This window comes from Triticum aestivum, chromosome 3D (assembly GCF_018294505.1).
Source record: "Triticum aestivum cultivar Chinese Spring chromosome 3D, IWGSC CS RefSeq v2.1, whole genome shotgun sequence".
Classification (NCBI taxonomy): Eukaryota; Viridiplantae; Streptophyta; class Magnoliopsida; order Poales; family Poaceae; genus Triticum; species Triticum aestivum.
The window spans coordinates 412,146,341-412,166,086 of NC_057802.1; the positions used below are offsets into that span (position 1 = coordinate 412,146,341).

The following is a 19,746-nucleotide window of genomic DNA, read 5'->3' on the forward strand; positions in this document are numbered from 1 at the left end:
CTTGCGCATGCCATCATCTTCATGCTTGGTCTTGCTCCAGTGTTCATCCCTCTTATCCATGCCAGGCCCTTCATTTGTAAGAAAAACAAATGTATCCAATTTAGCCAGCATCATATTCTCATGAACATTAGAATCATTACCAAGAAACGAAAGTACCTGATAATTTAATTGGCGTGTGCGAGCTCTAGTAATTGGTCCAGTATGTATAGCAGCAGGGGCTGTGGGTGTAACATTAGTATTGATGTCCTCATCATCCTCCCCTTCTTAAAATGAAGTCGTCCTCGACGGAAGCTCATCTTCCTCACCCAAATAAGGCTTCAAATCTGCAATGTTAAAAGTGGGACTAACCCCAAAATCTGCAGGCAGCTCAAGTTTATATGCATTATCATCTATTTTCTCTAACACCTTAAAAGGACCATCAACACGTGGCATTAGCTTTGATTTGCGCAAACTAGGAAACCTATCCTTACGCAAATGTGACCAAACAAGATCTCCAGGTGCAAAGACAACACATTTTCTACCCTTATCTCCAATAAGTTTATATTTAGCATTCATGCGCTCAATATTTTCCTTAGTTAACTCATGCATTTTAAAGATCAATTCAGCACGTTGTTTAGCATCAAAATTAACCTTCTCCGAAGATGGAAGAGGCAACAAATCAATAGGTGCACGAGGTAGAGAACCATACACAATTTCAAAAGGGCACATCTTAGTAGTAGAACGCAGCGACCGATTATAAGCAAATTCAATGTGAGGCAAGCATTCTTCCCACATTTTCTTGTTATTCTTCAAAACAACCCTAAGCATGGTAGACAATGTTCTATTGACTACTTCAATTTGTCCATCAGTTTGGGGATGACATGTAGTACTAAAAAGCAGTTTAGTCCCCAACTTAGCCCATAAACATCTCCAAAAGTGGCTAAGAAATTTAGTATGACGATCTGAAACAATAGTATTTGGCGCACCATGCAAGCGAATAATTTCACGAAAGAACAAATCAACAACATTAACAGCATCATCGCTTTTATGACATGGTATAAAGTGTGCCATTTTCGAGAATCTATCCACGACAACAAATATGCTATCCCTCCCCTTCTTTGTTCGAGGTAAACCTAAAACAAAGTCCATAGATATATCTTCCCAAGGAACACTAGGTACAGGCAAAAGCATATATAAACCATGAGGATTGAGTCGTGACTTAGCTTTTTGACATGTAGTGCAGTGAGCAACAAAACGCTCAACATCCCGTCTCATCTTTGGCCAAAAAAAATTTGTAGCAAGTACGTCCCCCGTCTTCTTCACGCCAAAGTGTCCCATTAATCCTCCACCATGCGCCTCCTGCAACAACAAAAGACGAACAAAGCTAGCTGGAAGGCATAGCTTGTTAGCACGGAACACAAAGCCATCATTAATAACAAACTTGTTCCATGTTCTTCCTTCTTTACAATTCTGCATTACATCTTTAAAATCAGTATCATGAACATATTGATCTTTGATGGTCTCCAAACCAAATATTTTGAAGTCAATTTGTGAAAGCATAGTATAGCGACGAGACAATGCATCAGCAATAACATTTTCTTTACCCTTCTTGTGTTTAATGACATAAGGGAAAGTCTCAATGAATTCAACCCATTTAGCATGTCTACGATTCAGTTTAGCTTGACTTTTAATACGTTTCAAAGATTCATGATCAGAATGTATAACAAATTCTTTGGGCCATAAATAATGTTGCCATGTCTCTAAAGTCCGAACAAGAGCATATAATTCTTTATCATAAGTAGAATAATTCAGACTAGGCCCACTCAATTTTTCAGAAAAGTATGCAACATGTTTACCATCTTGTAATAACACACCTCCTAATCCAATTCCACTAGCATCACATTCGAGCTCAAAAGTCTTATTAAAATCAGTAAGTTGGAGTAAAGGAGCATGTGTCAACTTATCTTTCAATACCGTGAAGGCTTCTTCCTGTGTGGTACCCCAAACAAAAGGCACATCCTTCTTTGTAAGCTCATTGAGAGGTGCAGCAATGGTGCTAAAATCTCTCACAAAACGCCTATAGAAACCAGCGAGTCCAAGAAAACTCCTCACTTGTGTGACCGTTTTGGGCTGCGGCCAACTCTCAATAGCTTCAATCTTGGCTTTATCAACTTCAATTTCCTATGGAGTAACAACATAGCCAAGAAAAGATACTCGGTCGGTGCAAAAGGTGCACTTCCCAAGGTTACCAAACAAACGTGCATCACGTAGAGCAATAAAAACAGCACGTAAATGTTCCAAATGTTCTTCCAAAAATTTGCTATAAATCAGTATATCATCAAAATAGACTACCACAAAAGGCATGACCAACCACTCATATAAACCAAACTTAGTTTTAAATGTTGTTTTCCATTCATCTCCTAATTTCATACGAATTTGATGGTATCCACTACGCAAATCAACTTCGGAGAATATTGTAGAGCCACTCAATTCATCAAGCATATCATCTAGCCTAGAAATAGGATGACGATAACGAATAGTAATATTATTAATGCCTATACAATCAACACACTACGCGACGTACCATTCTTTTTAGGCACTAGTATAATAGGAACAACACAAGGACTAAGAGATTCGCGTATATAACATTTGTCGAGCAGCTCTTGTACTTGACGCATAATCTCCTTTGTCTCCTCTGGATTGGTACGGTATGGTGCACGGTTGGGTAGCGATGCACCGGGAATTAAGTCAATTTGATGCTCAATCCCTCGAATTAGGTGGTAATCCCGGTGGCACGTCTTGTGGGAAGACGTCAGCGAACTCCTGCAAAATGTTAGTGACAGCAGGGGGCAAAGAGGAAGGCACATCCTTGAATGAAAATAATGCCTCTTTGCACACAAAAGCATAGCAAACAGATTTGCTAAAATCTAGCTCATCAATATCAGATTTGGTGGCAAGTAAACATGCACTTTTCAATTTAATTTCAGAAGCAACACTAGTGGTTTATTATTTGGCTTCATTTGTTGCTCAAATTCTTTTGCCACAATCTGATTTTCACTCTTATTTTTCTCCTGTTTTGCTTTATTAGCTCTATTAATATCATCTTTCAAAATGGAATTAGGAGTCATATGAAGCAAAGTAATATTTTTATCCTTATGAACAAGAGTATACTGATTGTTTCTACCATGGTGTGCAGAATTTTTATCAAATTGCCCTGGTCTACCAAGTAATAAGGAACATGCTTGCATAGGTACCACATCACAATCAACATAATCAGCATATGTAGAGATACTAAAATGCACACGAACAGTATGTGTTACCTTAACCTTGCCGCTGTTGTTGAACCATTGGATGTAGTAAGGATGTGGATGTGGTCTTGTGGTAAGAGATAGCTTCTCAACCATCTCCATGCTAGCCAAGTTGTTGCAGCTCCCTCCATCTATGATAACGTGAATAGAACGTTCCTTCACAACTCCCTTTGTATGGAACACATTATGCCTCTGATTTTGCTCGGCTTGTGTAACCTGCACACTCAAAACACGTCGATCAACCAAAGATTCATACCTGTCAGCATCTTCAGGAGCCATGTATTGCGTCTCATGATCAGAATCATCTCCACCATGTTCTTCACGTGTAATAAGAGCCAAAGTCTCCTCATCATAGTCACTAGCGGACTCATACCCACCATCTCATCGAAAGACGGGACACCTTTGCCTCTATCAACTTGACACGACGATGCAACCGCAAATTCAACAAAGCAAAATACTGAAAAGACTATGCGAAGACTCAGACTGGTTTGGATATGATGAACTAACCCTAATTTTTTTGTGGCTTTTTCGTGGACTGTAGGTATGAAGAACATACTCGATCTAAACTACGAAAAACTGTAAAATCTCACCGAGCAACCTGAAAATCTGATACCACTTGATAGAGACAGAGGTGTCCCGTCTTTCGATGAGATGGTGGCTATCGTTTTGGAGGAAGTCGACTTTGATGATCCGACTACGAACGTGCGAGGACGTCGCGCCTTAACAATCGCTAAACCAACTCCGAGAGGTTATTGACCACACCGGAGCACGATCAACCTGACCACGAATGTCTGTTTCCTGCAGGCAAACGAAGAACAAGCAAGAAACTAAGATTGCAATCTGGATATTGCGAATATAAGAGGAAATATTTATTGATCAAGGTGGGGTTCTGTGACGCCTTTGTCTGGTCGTTGAACACAAACGAAGTACGCGAAGTTGCAGCTATGGCGAACTTTAATCTAAACAAAACCCAAAGTCTAAACGACGCCCTAAGGGCTGTATATATGGAGGAAGAGGGGGGATTTCATGGCCCTCGGAGGAGAGGTCCGAAACCAACCCTAACTCTTGTTTCCCCACACATACGGACTCTAAAAACAACCTATACTTAAGTATTTCGAAATTACATGGGCTTGACCCAATAATAAGGTGACGCAGCACCTAGAATAGCCTCTGGACGAAATTTATGAAGTGGCATCTTGTATATTTCGTCCAAGGCTTCTTGCACTCCTTATGGTGGCTTCAAAGTCCTGAAATCATCACTTGTAACTCCGTTCTTGTTCTCCTTGAGCATGCCATCATCTCCATGCTTGGTTTTGCTCCAGTGTTCATCCCTCTTATCCATGCCAAGCCCTTCATTTGTAAGCAAAACAAATGTATCCAATTTAGGCAGCATCATATTCTCATGAACATTAGAATCATTACCAAGAAACGAAAGTACGTGATAATTTAATAGGCGTGCGCGAGCTCTAGTAATTGGTCCAGTATATATAGCAGCAGGGGCTGTGGGTGTAACATTAGTATTGATGTCCTCATCACGAACTTGAAAAACTAATTTCATTCATTTCACACAATTGTTATTCCTCAAGCAACTATTTTCTCAATTTAGCTATAGGAGAGACAACGATGAAAGAGAGTATCGCAACCCGGGATTGCTTCATGGGTGATGGGGAGGGAGGGTGGGGCTGAGATATTTTGTTTGGATCGCCGGTTGAATTAGACAACTGTCGAGCTCAAGACAGGACACCATAACCGACCGCATCGTCGAATCTCACCGGAGGTGGTGACAACGCGACTCACCATGACATAAATGCAGATGAGGGGGTGGACCTAGATTGGTTCCGGTCTAGGCGGCAACGTGAGGAGGAGGAGGAAGAAGAAGAGTAGCATTCCTTAGATTCATTTTCAACTTTTTTAGTCAACATTTACTAGGTGGTCCCTTCCTTGGACATGGACACAGACGCGAATCTGGTGAACATGGTTTCACGCCCACCCCTTATGAATAGTAAATTAAAAAAAACTAGAAAAATAAAGAAACAACCAATTTTTTTATAACATACATAGTCGACCGCTTTAGCTCCGCATGATGTTTTACAAAGAAATGGCATCCATTGTATTATGAGAAAAAAATGACAAATTGAAGCTTTATTAGAAAAAACCGTTTGATGAATGGTAAGGTCTCAATTGTATTTTGTTCACTGAGGGCTTCTCCAACGCCGACCCTCAAACCGCCCGCATTCGTCCAAAGCGCGTTGTCTGGACCGTGAAAGCCTTCCAACGCGAACCTGTATCGGTCCGCCGAGCGGTTAGGATGTGTTTTCTCCCGCAAATTGGAGATAAAGTGGGGGAAGTTTTGTGGGAGTCCGGACAGCAGACACGTAAGACTCCGACACCCTCGGCCTACCCAATCCCCCCTCGATCCCATTTCCTTCCACTCCGTCCCTCCCCCTTGCTTTGCATCCGCACCCTCCACCTCCGCTGCCGCTACTGCATGCCTCTGGCCGCCAAATAGGCATTGTCGGACATCTGCAACCAGCACTGACGCGCCGCTCGCCAACACGACGACGCTGTCCACCCTGGAGCCTTTTGTACCCAGGTACACTCTGCCGCCCTTTAGACGGCCCCCTGGCGGACACCACACTCGGCAGGTGTTCGGTCAAATGTCATTGAGCTTATTTTCGAACGCTATGTCATTTGTTGTGCGATGCGTGGTTGGTCGTATCTGCAGATTTCGTAGATAGGAGCAGAGGGAGGACCTTCTGATAGCAAGTGCATGAATTGTTTCACGCACGAAAACACATTACGCTCTACGGCATATATATCATTTAACAACGTAATGTGAGGTCATCATCGTATCGCCGGTATGCTATTCATACCAGCGTCGCCAAGTTATGTAACATGGTTCGTCAACTAGAGGCAAGGTGGCCATTGCACGTAGCAGATGATGAGATCGTAAGTATTGTTTCCTCTTGCTCAACTTGTTGATTGATTCGTTCACTCAATGTTGACGTGCACATTCTGTAGCCCGCACGCGCTGCCGTGATGTACCACAAGACAGAGACCGACCATTTATGTACACACACTGTTGTATGAAGCTGAATGGGGAGCATGTGTGGGAGGGCATGATCCGTTGATGAAAAACTTGTTGGACATCCGGTTAATCTAGTCAAATTTGAGACATTATTATACTAGACTTAATTTTGCATGCTATGTATGGATGATTTGTGATATTTTCTATCCGAACTTTGATGAATATCGGCCGGTTTGCATGAATTTCGTCCGATTAGTTCAAATGTGGGTTGAAATGTATTCGGGCAGTGTTGGATGGCGGCCTCCCGCATTTGTGTCCACGGACTAGTCCCCCTGTCCACGGATGGATGCGGGAGGAAATTTGCGGGCCGCCGTTGAAGATGCCCTAAGAATAATATGTGTGTCAATACTTCACTAAACTTCACACGTGAGTAAAATGGTTTGCAAAGTTTGATACCCCATTTTTTTTAATTTTCCTAGTATTTTTTTTGTAAATTTACTATTCACGTGATGTAAGTACCCATATTCATCTTCGTATTTTTGCTAAAACCGTCCACTTTACAACTCTTATCATTTTGCAGGTTTTGACCTTTGTCCTTTTCTTTTCTTGCACTTGGATTTGCCTCGCGCGAAAGAGATTGAAATACTAAACATTTGAACGCCAATTTTAGGTCAGAACACATGGCGCATCAGCGTGCACGCTTCCTCCTGTCCATCAAAGAAAGACCACGAAGAAAACATATGTCTTAGTCTGCAAAAAAGAAAAAAAACCTTAGTTGTCGGTTCTCGCATGTATGTTTCAGACTCAACATGAGACACATGAAAGAGGCGCTGATCTTCTGACGTAAGTCATGTGACTTTGGGTCACTGATGTGTGAGCCAGCCCTTCAGATGGCCTAATGATTTTAAATCACCCAATTTAAGTCAGTCAATCATCTCTCTCTAAAAAAAAGAGTCAACCTCAACCACATAGTGAAAGGATCTATCTGTATATAGCTGCTCCCTCCGTCCGGAATTACTTGCCGCACTATCCATTTCTCCGACAAGTAATTCAGGACCGAGGGAGTATTAGCGAAGGGGGTTCGCAAAATGAACATGAAGCTTCCATCACCTCGGCTAATCTGGGAAATCCATGCTAAATCCAACGACTGAAACTGCCTTTTCTATTTTTGCACACTCATGATTGCTTCCGTGTTCTATTGCACAGTACTCCCTTGTCCATCATATACGACCTGTGCTGTTCGTGGCGCAACCCACATCATCCATCAGCGCTGCAGTCGTGCACGGAAGCAGTACAACGATGTCGATGTCGCCCAGGTACCTGGAGTCAGTGTGACCCCCCGACGGAGCCGATCAAGCGGACCAGCCAGCCGCACCAAACCAACTCCACACCGGAGAAACCCGCGAGCGGCACCAGTACCAGCTACGCGGCGTGCGGCCCCCTCCCCGCTTGGCACGAGCAACCTCGTAGGACGCATCCTCCCCACGGCCAGCACCACTCCACCCCCAGTCCCCCACCTACCGGGGCAGCCCGTAAATGCGCGCGCAGGCGTGGGCGCGCGGGGGGGCGGTGGCGCGCTTGATGACGCCATTCAATTGCCCCACGGCCCACGCCTCCTCCCCCCACCTGCTGCTGCCGCGGCTGCTGCTGCTCCGCTCCTCCTCTTATAGCCTCCTCCCCTCTCGCCTCCGACGCCAATTCGCCTCGGACTCCTCCACCTCGCCAGCCTCAGGTCAGCCCCTCCGTCCGTCGCTCCTTTTCCCTCCCAGCCCTCCTTCTGCTTCGCCTTCGCACAAGGTGTTCGTCCTTTTGCCTCAACCCCGCGCGCCGTCCGGCTGTCTTGAATTGCCGTCGGCGGTCCCTCGCCGTCGCGTTGCTCTGGCTTAGCATCGCTCGCTCCGCGCTGAAGCTGATCCGTGCGCCACTCTTCCCTGCTCTGATTTGTCGGAGCTGAAGGTGTCCGCTGTTCAGCTTCACTGGATGCCGGCGCAGAGAGGGGAGAGTAGTAGCAGTAGCCGCCGATTCACGGGGTGGTCCCTTCAGGCGTCCGCGTTCTAATTTTGATGCTTCCACAAGGAATTCGGTGTACATCTGCCCGAATTCGAGTAGGATATGCTCATCAGTGATCACTCGAGCTGTTTCTCTAAAGAAAACAAAATGATCACTGGAGCCCTTGCGATGGTAGCACGGATTAATAGTCCTAATGGATTCAGAACCTGCCTCTTGGGCCTCGTGATGTCACGTTCTCTCTAGAACTATGCAGCATTAACTGTTAAGCTAGTACTGCTCCCATTACTACAGTTTGGAGGGCCAATTATTGATGAAACGACGAGGGGCTAAATAGGACAACATGAGCAAAAATGCATTGCACTTACATTTTGATAAGAGCTGGAGAGGCTAAACGACTTGCATGGTAAATCATAGGGAGTAGTGAACTAGTTATAATTGTGCAGCCGTGCCGCTTCCAGAATGACTTTGGCAATGCAGCAGTTCATAGTTACTCTTGTGTGTGTGGTCAAACTGGATGTTGCATTGTGGTTTGTAAGCATACTTCTCAAAGAAGTGGCCACAGGGATCAGGTTTATTTTGGTACTGTGGTAGTCGGCTAGGACTATTGGGCTCTCTATTCCCATTTGCTTTCAAACCAACTACTGCTTACTGCTTTCTATGGCACGCAAAGGCAGTTGATCATTCATCTCAATATCTGGTTATAGTTTGAAGCATAGGACTACATTTTCCATTTAGTTTTTTTTCCTGATGTTTCTATTATCTTGCTTGTGCCTCAGTTGACAGCACCAGACAGAGTTCTCGTACGTTTATGGAGGTTGTTCGAGAAGTCTATAAGCATGGCTCTGCACATGGTGCCCGTGCGGCTATAAGAGCTGACCAGAAGAGTTACAGCCTTGTCCAGCTTATTTCGTCTGCACTGGATGTCCACAATATTTTGTGCAGAAAACATGTACCACCAATCCTTTTTCCATATCGTAGTTTTTTGTGTATATTCACTTGAGATGTCCGTTAGCCATGAGGTGATTAGGATGACTATCCTGACCTTATTTCTAGGTCCTGAAATTGATAGTTTATTAGTTTCCCTTCTCCTTTTGTTGTTATAACTTTTTTCGTAAGGCTGGGACTGAAATTTTCAACTAATTGGGTTGACGTGATAATATGCAAGTTCAAGCTCCCCAAAAAGTGCAACTTCAAACTTTATGATTTAGCTGAACCACTCTTGGTAGGTTGAGTGCCTTCTGGACTTCTGGTCATTCCTCTTCTAATACAAAAGGACAATCATTTTGGTTAGGGTGCGGGTCTGAGACTGGGAGGGTATAACTACTTAAGCTATTAGTCTGCCCTGCCTTATCCTTGCATGTTTGCTAGAAGGCGTCACAAAAGTTGCACAAGTGTTCAATAGGGTTCTTCCCTATCATTTCCATAAAAAGATGACTGGACTGCACAAGTTAGCCTTTACAAAGTGCAGCCGAGTTTTTTTAGTAGCTCTAGTCAAACTCCAGTTATGTTAATGAAGGACATGTGCAGTCATTACTCTTTTTATGCTTCCACCTTTACTTCCCAAAAATATGGTAGTTCACCATTCAATTTTGTTATGACCAAGATATATAAGTCGACTGAGCTTTGGTTAACTTATCATTCTGTTAACTGTCCGATGCATGTTGATAATGCCTTAGAGAAAACTCGGTTAAACTGTTCTTTTTAATGGCTCAGGATGGTAAAGATTCTTCTGTCAATGGAGCAAAAGGTTGCGGTGCTCGTATTGGCATCGTGGCTAAACCCTCTCCTGAATTTGTTGCTGGGATATTTGGAACCTGGCTTTCTGGTGGAGTTGCAGTACCCCTTGCACTTAGCTATCCTGAAGTTGAACTTCTGCATGTCATGAATGACTCGGTTTGTTCCAAATTTATTGCAGTATCCCCCCCCCCCTCTTTAATATATCAGCTTAAGTATGAAACATTTTTATTTTCTAGTGGGATATTATGTATTATTTTTCACATTGCTGTTGTCAGCAAGGGTTGAATTTAGAAATAAAAGTTACAGAAGGTCATGTAGCAAGGGGTGTTCCTTAAATGCACCATAGAGGGGCTGTCTAGAGCCTAGACATCTTGTAGCATATCTAGATTTAAAAATTTGTTGTATACGCACATATGTTTACAGTACAATGGACTATCCGATGTGTCTTTGTTTCTAACTTCCGTAACTTACAGGACATTTCTATGGTGTTAAGCACAAAAGAGCATCATGGCATTATGGAAAGCATCTCTACCAAATGTTCCACTCGTTATTCTCTTCTTCCAACTGTGGAAAGTATACCTCCGAAGATAGATGCCCAAGAGCCTTTAAGTAGTGTAGTGACTTCATCAGTTTCTAGCTTAATGGCTGAGATTGACACTTTAAAGAAAATTAAAGGTGATTACTAATGTTTATTTTACCGCAAATTTATATTTCATTTATGTTGCTGCTTTTACGCTGATGTTTCACTAGTGGAGTATGTTCACTAGTTAATCATGAACATATGTTCAACAGTTAACCATGAACATATGTTCAACAGTTAATATTATTTTCCAAATATGTCGTATCCTCCTGCTATAAACCTAATTATGCTGGAATTTTGTTATGCAGGAGATGATCCTGCTCTTATCCTTTACACAAGTGGCACAACTGGTAAACCGAAAGGAGTAGTCCACACTCATGAGGGGATACTTTCTCAGGTGCATTTTATCATCTTTAAGTAGATCTATCGTACAGTTTTAGAAACATTCTAATTGAAATTAACACTTTTGGTTACTTTGCTGTTGCTATGAGCCTATTATTGATATTTCCGCACTCTTTTCATGATCCTTTTATTTATTTGAACTGGTCTGTGAGTCTTTAATATACATACCATTTTATTTACTGGTTTCGCAGGTTCAAATTCTGACAGAGGCATGGGGATATCAAAGTGAAGATCAGTTTCTCCACTGTCTTCCACTGCACCATATCCACAACAAATGCTAATACTAAATAATATATAAGGATCTTGGACCATATTCTACACGTACATATCAATTCGCATGATTTCCAAACAAGAACCTTCTTTTGTTATTTATTCAAGTATTCAGCTATACAGATACATGTTTGGATGATATCTCCTACTTTTCTTCCTTGGGAAATGGTTCATATCTTCAGTTAACTAGTTAAGCTTTCCCATACTGTAGTCATCACGCCTTTTTTTCAGGTTTAAAATGCCAAGCACACGCACTAGAATAGTAGTTAGAACCTCATCTAACTCACAATGTCTGATTGCAATTAGACAGCTTTCACACCCTTACTTCTGATTATTATATTTGGAGGAACCATTCTGCTTTGTCAATTTTATGAGGTCCTTAACTTCGATTACATGTGCATGGTCTTTTCAATGCTCTATTTGCGCCTCTCTATTCAGGATCAGTGGTAAGTACCCTCATTTACTTGTTGTATTACGTAAAATGCTTTATCTAGGAATCTACAATGGTTTGTTTGATCAATAGGTATTATGGTTTGGTTTAGGTGAACCATCTTCTGTAGCTCTTGGATTTATTTTCTGTCATCTTTTGTAGCTCTTGGAACTATTTTCTGGTCACTTAATGTGTCTATTTATTTGTTCTTTAGCCACGTAAGATTAATTGTTTCTAGCACATCTGTGGAGTTGCTTTCATGGTAAGTTAGTAACACATTTTCTCTGATTACAGGTCGAATTTTTGCCAAAATTCAGTGTGAGGGGAGTATGGCAGAGATGGCGCGAGTCATATCCCAACGACGGCAGTAAAAATGATGAGGCTATTACAGTATTTACTGGAGTACGATTCTATGGCATATACATATTTTCGTCGTCAAATTGGTTGAGTTGTTAGGGTGATTTGATTCGTCCTGAATGCCAGGTTCCGACAGTGTACACACGCCTACTGCAAGGGTACGATAGTATGAATCCTGATCAACAGTCTGCCTGTTCTTATGCCGCAAAGCAGCTGAGACTAATGGTAAGTCCCATGTATACGTTGTCACTAATTATATTGATTCCCTTATCTTGGTTTCAGCATTGAAATTTGAATGTTGAATGCCCCTTGTAAAGTTTGTTAATGATCTGGCTTAATCTTATCATGTCTTGCACTTCCTTTCTTTGCTGAGTACATCTGTACATGCAAACCACTGCATCTCTATTGTTTAGGTAGAAAGAAGAATATATCTTCCTATCCCTGATATGTTCCACCTGAAAAGGTCAACAATTCCCTATAAATGAGATTGAGAACTCAATCATATTCCTTCCCTTCCAAATTCTCTACGCTACCAGAATAACAAGGTTGTCAAAGCTGCTTCTTTTACGACCTTGAGGGACCTCTCTTGACTTTGTCCACCAATCTTCAAAGGAAGACCAAATAGTGGAGTGAATTGTGATCACATTGCGCCAGTTGAGCACTTCACCATAGTTAACATTGATCACTCCACACCCGACAATCTTCCCTGCAAGGTTTAGCTGAATACTACTCCAATGCTTCCCATTTCCACGGCCAAGAACCCTGAATTTCAGGGTTAAGCGTGGTTCCTTGTACCATGTCAAAGATATTGAGAACCTGGATGAAGACTGATTGTCAACAGGGTTTGATGCAACTGTGATTGTTAACGGGGTTCAATGTCCTTGATCCAAGCTGCATTGCCCAGAGCTTCTACCAAAGTTTATTTTCTGCCGTCTCGAGCGATGAAGACAGTTCTCTGCAGCCCTCTTTTTTGCACTTGCATTTGTGTCGAATTCTGGTGTTTTTCCTATTACTATATTTCTCATTTCTACTATTCAAAGAGGCCCTTAATAGTTTTAGCCTGCACGCTTTGTTAACAACTTAACTTTATCTTGATTTGCATTGATATTTATCTTGATTTGCATTGATATTACGCGAGTTCTCTATATCTGTGCTACTAACAGTCACTGAATCGCTGTAGATGTGTGGATCATCAGCACTTCCTTCCCCACTCATGAAACGGTGGCAGGAAGTGACAGGCCACCGTCTTTTGGAACGCTATGGCATGACTGAGGTTACAGCATAAACTCTTCCATCTGAAATCAGTGCACACTAACTTTGGTTTAATATGAATTTTGTAATGGCTCCTAACAGCTTATTTGGTTATAGTTTGTCATGGCACTGTCTAATCCATTGCATGGTGCACGGAAAGAAGGTACAGTCGGTAAACCTCTTCCACGTGTTGAGGTATGCTATGACTCCATTGTAGTTAGGAATATAGTCAAACTGATTTATTCTGTATTGCTTCATGGCATTTAAGCATCTTTTTTCTCAGGCCAAGATCATTATGGATGATGGTACTGAAACTAAAACTGGAGTCGGTGAGCTCTGTATTAAAAGTCCGTCCCTTTTCAAGGAGTACTGGAAAAGACCGGAGGTATAATTTCAGTTCAAAGAACCCTCTGCTAATTCATCACCCATTAGCTTCTAGATGCATGTGAAAAAAAACTGGAGTCCTTTTCGTACTTCTATCATATAAGAATAGTTATTGGTAGAGGAAGTCCGATGATTGCATCCTTAGTTTACTACTAATAGGTACAGTTTCTTGAATGTGTACAAGTTTTACAGTGCCATCATATATTCCTTCCCTCGGATGCTAATTACATTCTTTGATGCATGTAAGGAAACTGGATTCCTTTTCACGTTTTTTTTGTATAGATTCGTTATTTGTAGATAAAGTTTGATGATTGCATCCTTAGTTCACTACTGATAGGTATGGTTTCTTCAATGGTGTACAAGTTTTACAGTGCCATCATATGATTCCTTCCCCCAGATACTACTAATTACAGGATGTTATTGTTGCATTTGTTCAGCCAATCTGTAGTCCACTTGCTAAAATGCACATTTTCTTGTTTAAATACGATCTTATCTATTAATATAACTTATGAGGTGCTTTAGCATGTACTCTACTTCTAAGTTACACCATATGAAGTTATTATACTTTCTTACCTATAAAGAACCAAATGAAGGATTCATTGTTGTGAATTTAATACCATTGCTTTGTTATTCACATGACAAATTTCTGATGCAGGTTACAGCAGAATCATTTATTGATGGTGGGTTCTTCAAGACTGGTGATACGGTAACCGTAGATGAGGACGGATACTTCATAATTCTAGGGCGTAAGTACCACTTTACAGCCCTGCAGTTGCATGCTCTTCTGGTTTCCTGTTTTCATTTTGACAGTGATATTATGGCTACAGTAAAAGAATATTGGGATTCTCAGCCTCAATTGTTTTAATTGTGTAGGCACAAATGCTGATATCATGAAAGTTGGTGGTTACAAGTTGTCAGCGTTAGAAATTGAGGCGGTTCTGTTAGAGGTAAATTACCATTTTACTGAAAACTGCCTCTTCAAGTGTCTAAAATATTTGAAAAATTGGAGCAGCTACTGCACTGAAAGAACTGCTGATATTTATGAAGCTCTAATTTGTCTCCGTTCTCAGTAACGTTTTGCTTTCTCCACAGTAGACAATGAACGTTTTGCTTTCTCCACAGTAGACAATGTTATGCTAAAAGCTTCGCCAAAGGATTCTTGGTGCAGTTGATTAAAGTCCTACGTTACTCATCTTGCTTTATATGGTTTGCTTTGTTGTTCAGCATGACACTGTACTAGAGTGTGCTGTTCTTGGCTTGCCTGATGAAGCTTATGGGGAGGTCATATGTACAATAATTGTGCCCAAGGAGGACGCGAAGGAAAGGGCTGAACAGTCTTCGAAGCCAGCACTAACCTTAGAAGAATTGACAAGTTGGTCAAAAGATAAACTTGCTCCATACAAGGTTTGCCTACAGAACTTCCATTTTTCCCCAGCTGCTTTACAGTATTGCTTTCTTAGATGGTTTTCGCCGCCTAGTTGTTTTCTGTAGCTTTCTTTGCCAGGTATTATCAAGTTCGCAATTTGCGTGTTGGTCTATGCAAAGGGTGGTTTCCCATCTGAATTATATTTACAATCGCATCTGCTAATTCTAAAATTATTAATCCTCTAATTATGTTAATGAACATTCAGTTTCAGTAATGCCAACAAATATTTATCTGATAATTTTTAAGAAATTCACATATGGTACATGTTCATAGCTACTATCTTGTCAGCCCGAACACATTAAGTTTTCTCGTTATAGAGTTAATTCTTTTTCTACGCATTGGTAGATTCCGACGAGATTGCACGTATGGGACTCTCTTCCTCGGAATGCCATGGGAAAGGTGCGGAAATATATAATATGCTTTATCTTTAGGAGCATCTATGTTGAGTTTGCTACTGATTTCATTGTTGCTTATTTCAGGTTAACAAGAAGGAGCTTAAGAAATTATTAGAGGTGTAGCCATATTTACATTGATGTACCTATTTTTCAATCGCACCCTTCTGCGAGGCAGACATATAGTGGTGTCAGCTAATAATTTTGTTCTGTTCGACAATAATGATAATTTAGAGCAACTATAGTAAATGTGCAAGTAAATAATGCACACTATCCTATGATATCTTAAAAGCGAGAATGTGAAATAACTAGAAGTTCCATGTGCCATAGGGAAACGCATAAGCATACATGTTATGTACTCCCTCCGTTCCTAAATATAAGTCTTTTTAGAGATTTCAACAAGTGACTACATACGGAGCAAAATGAGTGAATCTACACTTTAAAATATGTCTACATACGTGTAGTCTATTTGAAATGTCTAAAAAGACTTATATTTAGGAACGGAGGGAGTACTTATTTAGTGTCGCCGTCCCCATTATATGATATGCTGAAACTTACCATCTATATAAGTTTTTGCTCATAATAAGGGAAGACTTAGTGATGTCTAAAACATGAGGGAAAATCATAAGCATAAATATTTTTGTGTGCTGTTTAGTTGAAATTAGATGGCTGAAGGTTTTTTTTTCTGAGGAACTAGCCTCTCTGTTGAGAAGAAGAATGAGGTAAACATTTGCAAAAAAGAAAGAACCGTGTATACTCCGGCTTTGCTGATGAATGGCAAGGCGAGCCGCACAGATTTCTTCCGTGCCCGGGGAACTTTGAAACATTAACCACAGTTCAGAGCAGTTTGGTTCAGAGAAGGGAGAACCAACCCCGCAACCTGCGGTTTTTGCCCTCTGAGTTCAGACTCACGTTAAAAATGGCCTCATTGTGACACCCGAGCTCAGCATTACAAAACTAGGCCATCGGCCGTTCCCTCTCACCTTCACCCTCCTCCCACTCCACGTTCTTCCCCTCCTCGCCGTACTTCCAGGCGCACCAGAGGAAGTACACGAAGTTGACGGCGCCCAAACCGGCGAGCAGCCAGTAGTAGTAGTCGTAGTGGCCCGCGTTGAGATCGCTGGAGAGCCAGCTCGTCCTCCCCCCGCGCCTGCTCGCGTCGTCCACCACCTTGACGATCAGGCTGTTGACCAGGTTGCCCACCCCCATGGCCATGTAGAGCAGCGCCATGCTGAAGCTGGCCATGCTCTTGGGCAGCTCCGTGTAGAAGAACTCGAGCTCCCCGATCACGCCGAACGCCTCCGCCAGCCCCATGAGCGCGAACTGCGGCACCAGCCAGAACGCCGACATGCCGGCGCCGCCGCCGCCGGCCAGCTCCAGCCTGCGCCGCGCGCCCTCCACCGCGCCGGACACGGCCATCGCCGCGGTGGCCAGCAGCAGGCCCACGCCGACGCGCTGCTTCATGGTGAGCCCCCGCGGGTCGCCCGTCACCCGCCGCAGCGCCGGCGCGATCCACCTGTCGTAGCTGCCCGACCACAGCGACATGGTCACCATGTTGAACATGGTGAGGGAGCAGCCCGGCACGCGGAACTGGCCCACGCCGATGCGCCGGTCCATCTCGTTGGCCTGCAGCACGGCGTAGTTCTGGCTCATGGCCTGCGCCAGGAACACGGTGGACGACCAGATCGGCAGGATCCGGACGGCCGACTTGAGCTGCTCCACCTGGTCCACCGTGCACAGCCTCCTGCCGCCAACGTTGCCATCACGCTCTGAGGCCGCCGCGCCAGTGCCGGGTAAGTCCACGCCCCCGTTGTTGCTGATGATGCAGGCCTTGTTCAGGAACCTGAGCGGATTCAAATCAAACATCGCCATATATGTCACAGATGAACAATCATTGAGTCGATCATGCCTTTCACTCTGCACTCACCTCAACCTGTCTGTGGGGACAGTGAGCTTGCAGTCCTTGAGATGATGGTACACGCCGTCCTCCGTCTTCGCCGGCAGCTGCACCCTGTAGTTCCTGATCGCCGCCACGAGGGCGGCGCCTATCCCGGCGAACATTTGCTTGGACCCCTTCTCCTTGACGTAGAGGCGGGAGCCCAGGAGGAAGCTCACCGCGGAGAGCATCATGAGGCCCATCGGAACGGCGAACCCGGCCTTCCACCCGACGTTGTCCTGCACGTAGACGATCACGGTGACGGCGACCGTGAAGGCCACCCCGATGGACGCGTAGTAGGCGTTGAAGTAGGCCTGCAGGATCCTCGACCTCCTCTCCTTGGGGTGCCGGGAGAACTGGTCCGCGCCGAAGGCCATGGAGCACGGCCGGATGCCGCCGGCGCCGATGGACAGGAACGTGAAGCCGGCGATCAGCCACGCAAGGTGCCTCGGCCCCGGGGGCGCGCACTGCTCCCCGGCAAGGCCGACGCCGCACGGCGGTGGCCGTGCTCCGGGTATCATGGCGCTCAGCCATAGGAAAACGACCCCCTGCAGTAAGTGGTTCAAATTTAGCGCAAGTGAAGCATTGACACGGTCTTATTTGGGAGTAGCTTTTACGCTTACTGTTAGGCACGCGATGGAGCCTAGCGAGATGGCCATGAATCGGCCTGTGTACATGTCGGCTATGAGCGCGCCGGGAATGGGCGCGAAATTTGCCGCCGCAGCCCACACGAAGAGCGTCGCTCCGGCGGTGACGTTGCTCAGGTGGTACTGCTTGGTGAGGTACATGATCATGTTGGTGTTGAGCCCGAACCCCGCAACTTTCTCCAACATTTCATTTGCTGCGGATGCAAAGGTCAGAGAGAACACTATGTACCATTACAAATTGAAGGGATGTATAGTCAGTGAAAATATATGGAAATACTACATGGATGAACAGCAGTTGGGTATCCTACATGGATTGAAGGAAATCATGTTTATCCAGGGGACTTTCTTGTCTCATCAATGATCATTCTCAGTTGGGTGTCCTATTCCTACGGCAGTGCTGCACCTACCAGTCCATGCCGGGGCAGAGTAAGGGGAAAATATTAGTACATACCTATGATGAACGGCAGGGCTACGAATCCACCTCTCCCTTTCACTTTGTGAGCATCGGATTCGGACCTATGCGCATCGCCTTCCTGGGTTTCCATCGATCTTCTGCAGAGATAAAGGTCGGCAGCAGGTAGGTAGCTGGGGGCGGTGAACAGCACCAGCTCCCGTGCTGGATCGTATCCGTTGTTGCTTGCCGAGAGGTGATGGAGTTTCAAACTATGTCAGGATGCCTGCTGGGAAATGCAACTCTGAGATCGCCGAAGGAAAGAACATGCTCCTGCATTCTCCTTGGAAATTGGCAGAAAGGGGCCAGGAATGGGATAGGTGAAGGGGGGAAACGAGGGGCGTCTACAAGATACCACACATTCTTCCATTTAAGGTAGGAGAAGGGGAAGAAACTCGTGACCTTCTTGCATAAAAATAAAACCAACACACAGGAGGAAAAGTTGTTTTTAAAAAGACGCTGATAGTGAAAACGCGCGGTGCATGTATGCATGTATCATCACTTTAAAGGACGCGTCTAGCGGGCAAACGGCTGCCCGCTAGCGCCATGGAGCGGCCGATCATTTTAGAAATTTTTTGTCCTCTTCCTCAATTAGGAAAGCTTTTCACTTGATTACTTTTTTCACGACTGGCTAATGTATCCACGGTCATCCCACTGCCCATGCATTTTGTTCTGTTGTGCATTTAATTCATGGTTTTAAAATTCAAAAAGTCATAACTCCCTAACCGTGCATCGAAATTAAGTTCCGTTTTCACTATTGGAATCGTTGCGACGTGCTCCTCGAAATTAGATCCCGCATGTGTATGTTTCGGCGAAATTTTTTGTGTGCAACTTAGGCCCCGTTAGGTGCAACTGTGTGATAGTCGATGTTCAACTACCTGATAGTTGATGTGCAAATTTCTCCCGATGTGTGGTTTTCACTGATGGCACCTCCACCCCAAACTCCCTCCTACCAGTGAGATGTGCAACTTCGTCTGCTGCCTCGGCCAACTTCCTAGTAGTTGATGTGCAACTTTTCCCATGTCTGTAGATGCCCATTTTAAGTGTTTGTTGCCTTGACCAACTGCCTAGCAGTGGATGTGCAACTTCGGATGCTGCCCTAGCCAACTGACTAATAGTTGATGTGCAACTTTCCTTTGTACCTCGTGGATGTGTGGT

The 19,746-nt window shown here is 43.9% G+C and overlaps 2 protein-coding genes across 2 annotated transcripts; one reads left to right on the top strand and one right to left on the bottom strand.

Moving 5' to 3' along the window:
• Positions 1-7,724: 7,724 nt before the first annotated feature.
• On the top strand, positions 7,725-15,881 carry LOC123079242 (probable CoA ligase CCL8). The gene is made up of 17 exons (XM_044501972.1): positions 7,725-8,047; positions 9,102-9,274; positions 10,039-10,218; positions 10,536-10,737; positions 10,951-11,039; positions 11,236-11,305; positions 11,708-11,760; positions 12,039-12,146; positions 12,228-12,326; positions 13,282-13,374; positions 13,470-13,547; positions 13,636-13,737; positions 14,392-14,482; positions 14,610-14,683; positions 14,961-15,140; positions 15,508-15,561; positions 15,642-15,881. Exons 1-17 carry the CDS (start codon positions 7,852-7,854, stop codon positions 15,678-15,680), a joined length of 1,881 nt encoding a protein of 626 aa, XP_044357907.1. The 5' UTR covers positions 7,725-7,851; the 3' UTR covers positions 15,681-15,881.
• A 519-nt stretch (positions 15,882-16,400) lies between these two features.
• Positions 16,401-18,949, bottom strand: LOC123079243 (protein NRT1/ PTR FAMILY 1.1). Its single transcript, XM_044501973.1, has 4 exons — positions 18,589-18,949; positions 18,114-18,331; positions 17,482-18,038; positions 16,401-17,397 (listed from the first exon to the last, which is right to left on the bottom strand). The coding sequence occupies exons 1-4, from the start codon at positions 18,680-18,682 to the stop codon at positions 16,512-16,514; spliced, it is 1,755 nt and encodes a 584-aa protein (XP_044357908.1). The 5' UTR covers positions 18,683-18,949; the 3' UTR covers positions 16,401-16,511.
• Positions 18,950-19,746: the final 797 nt, after the last annotated feature.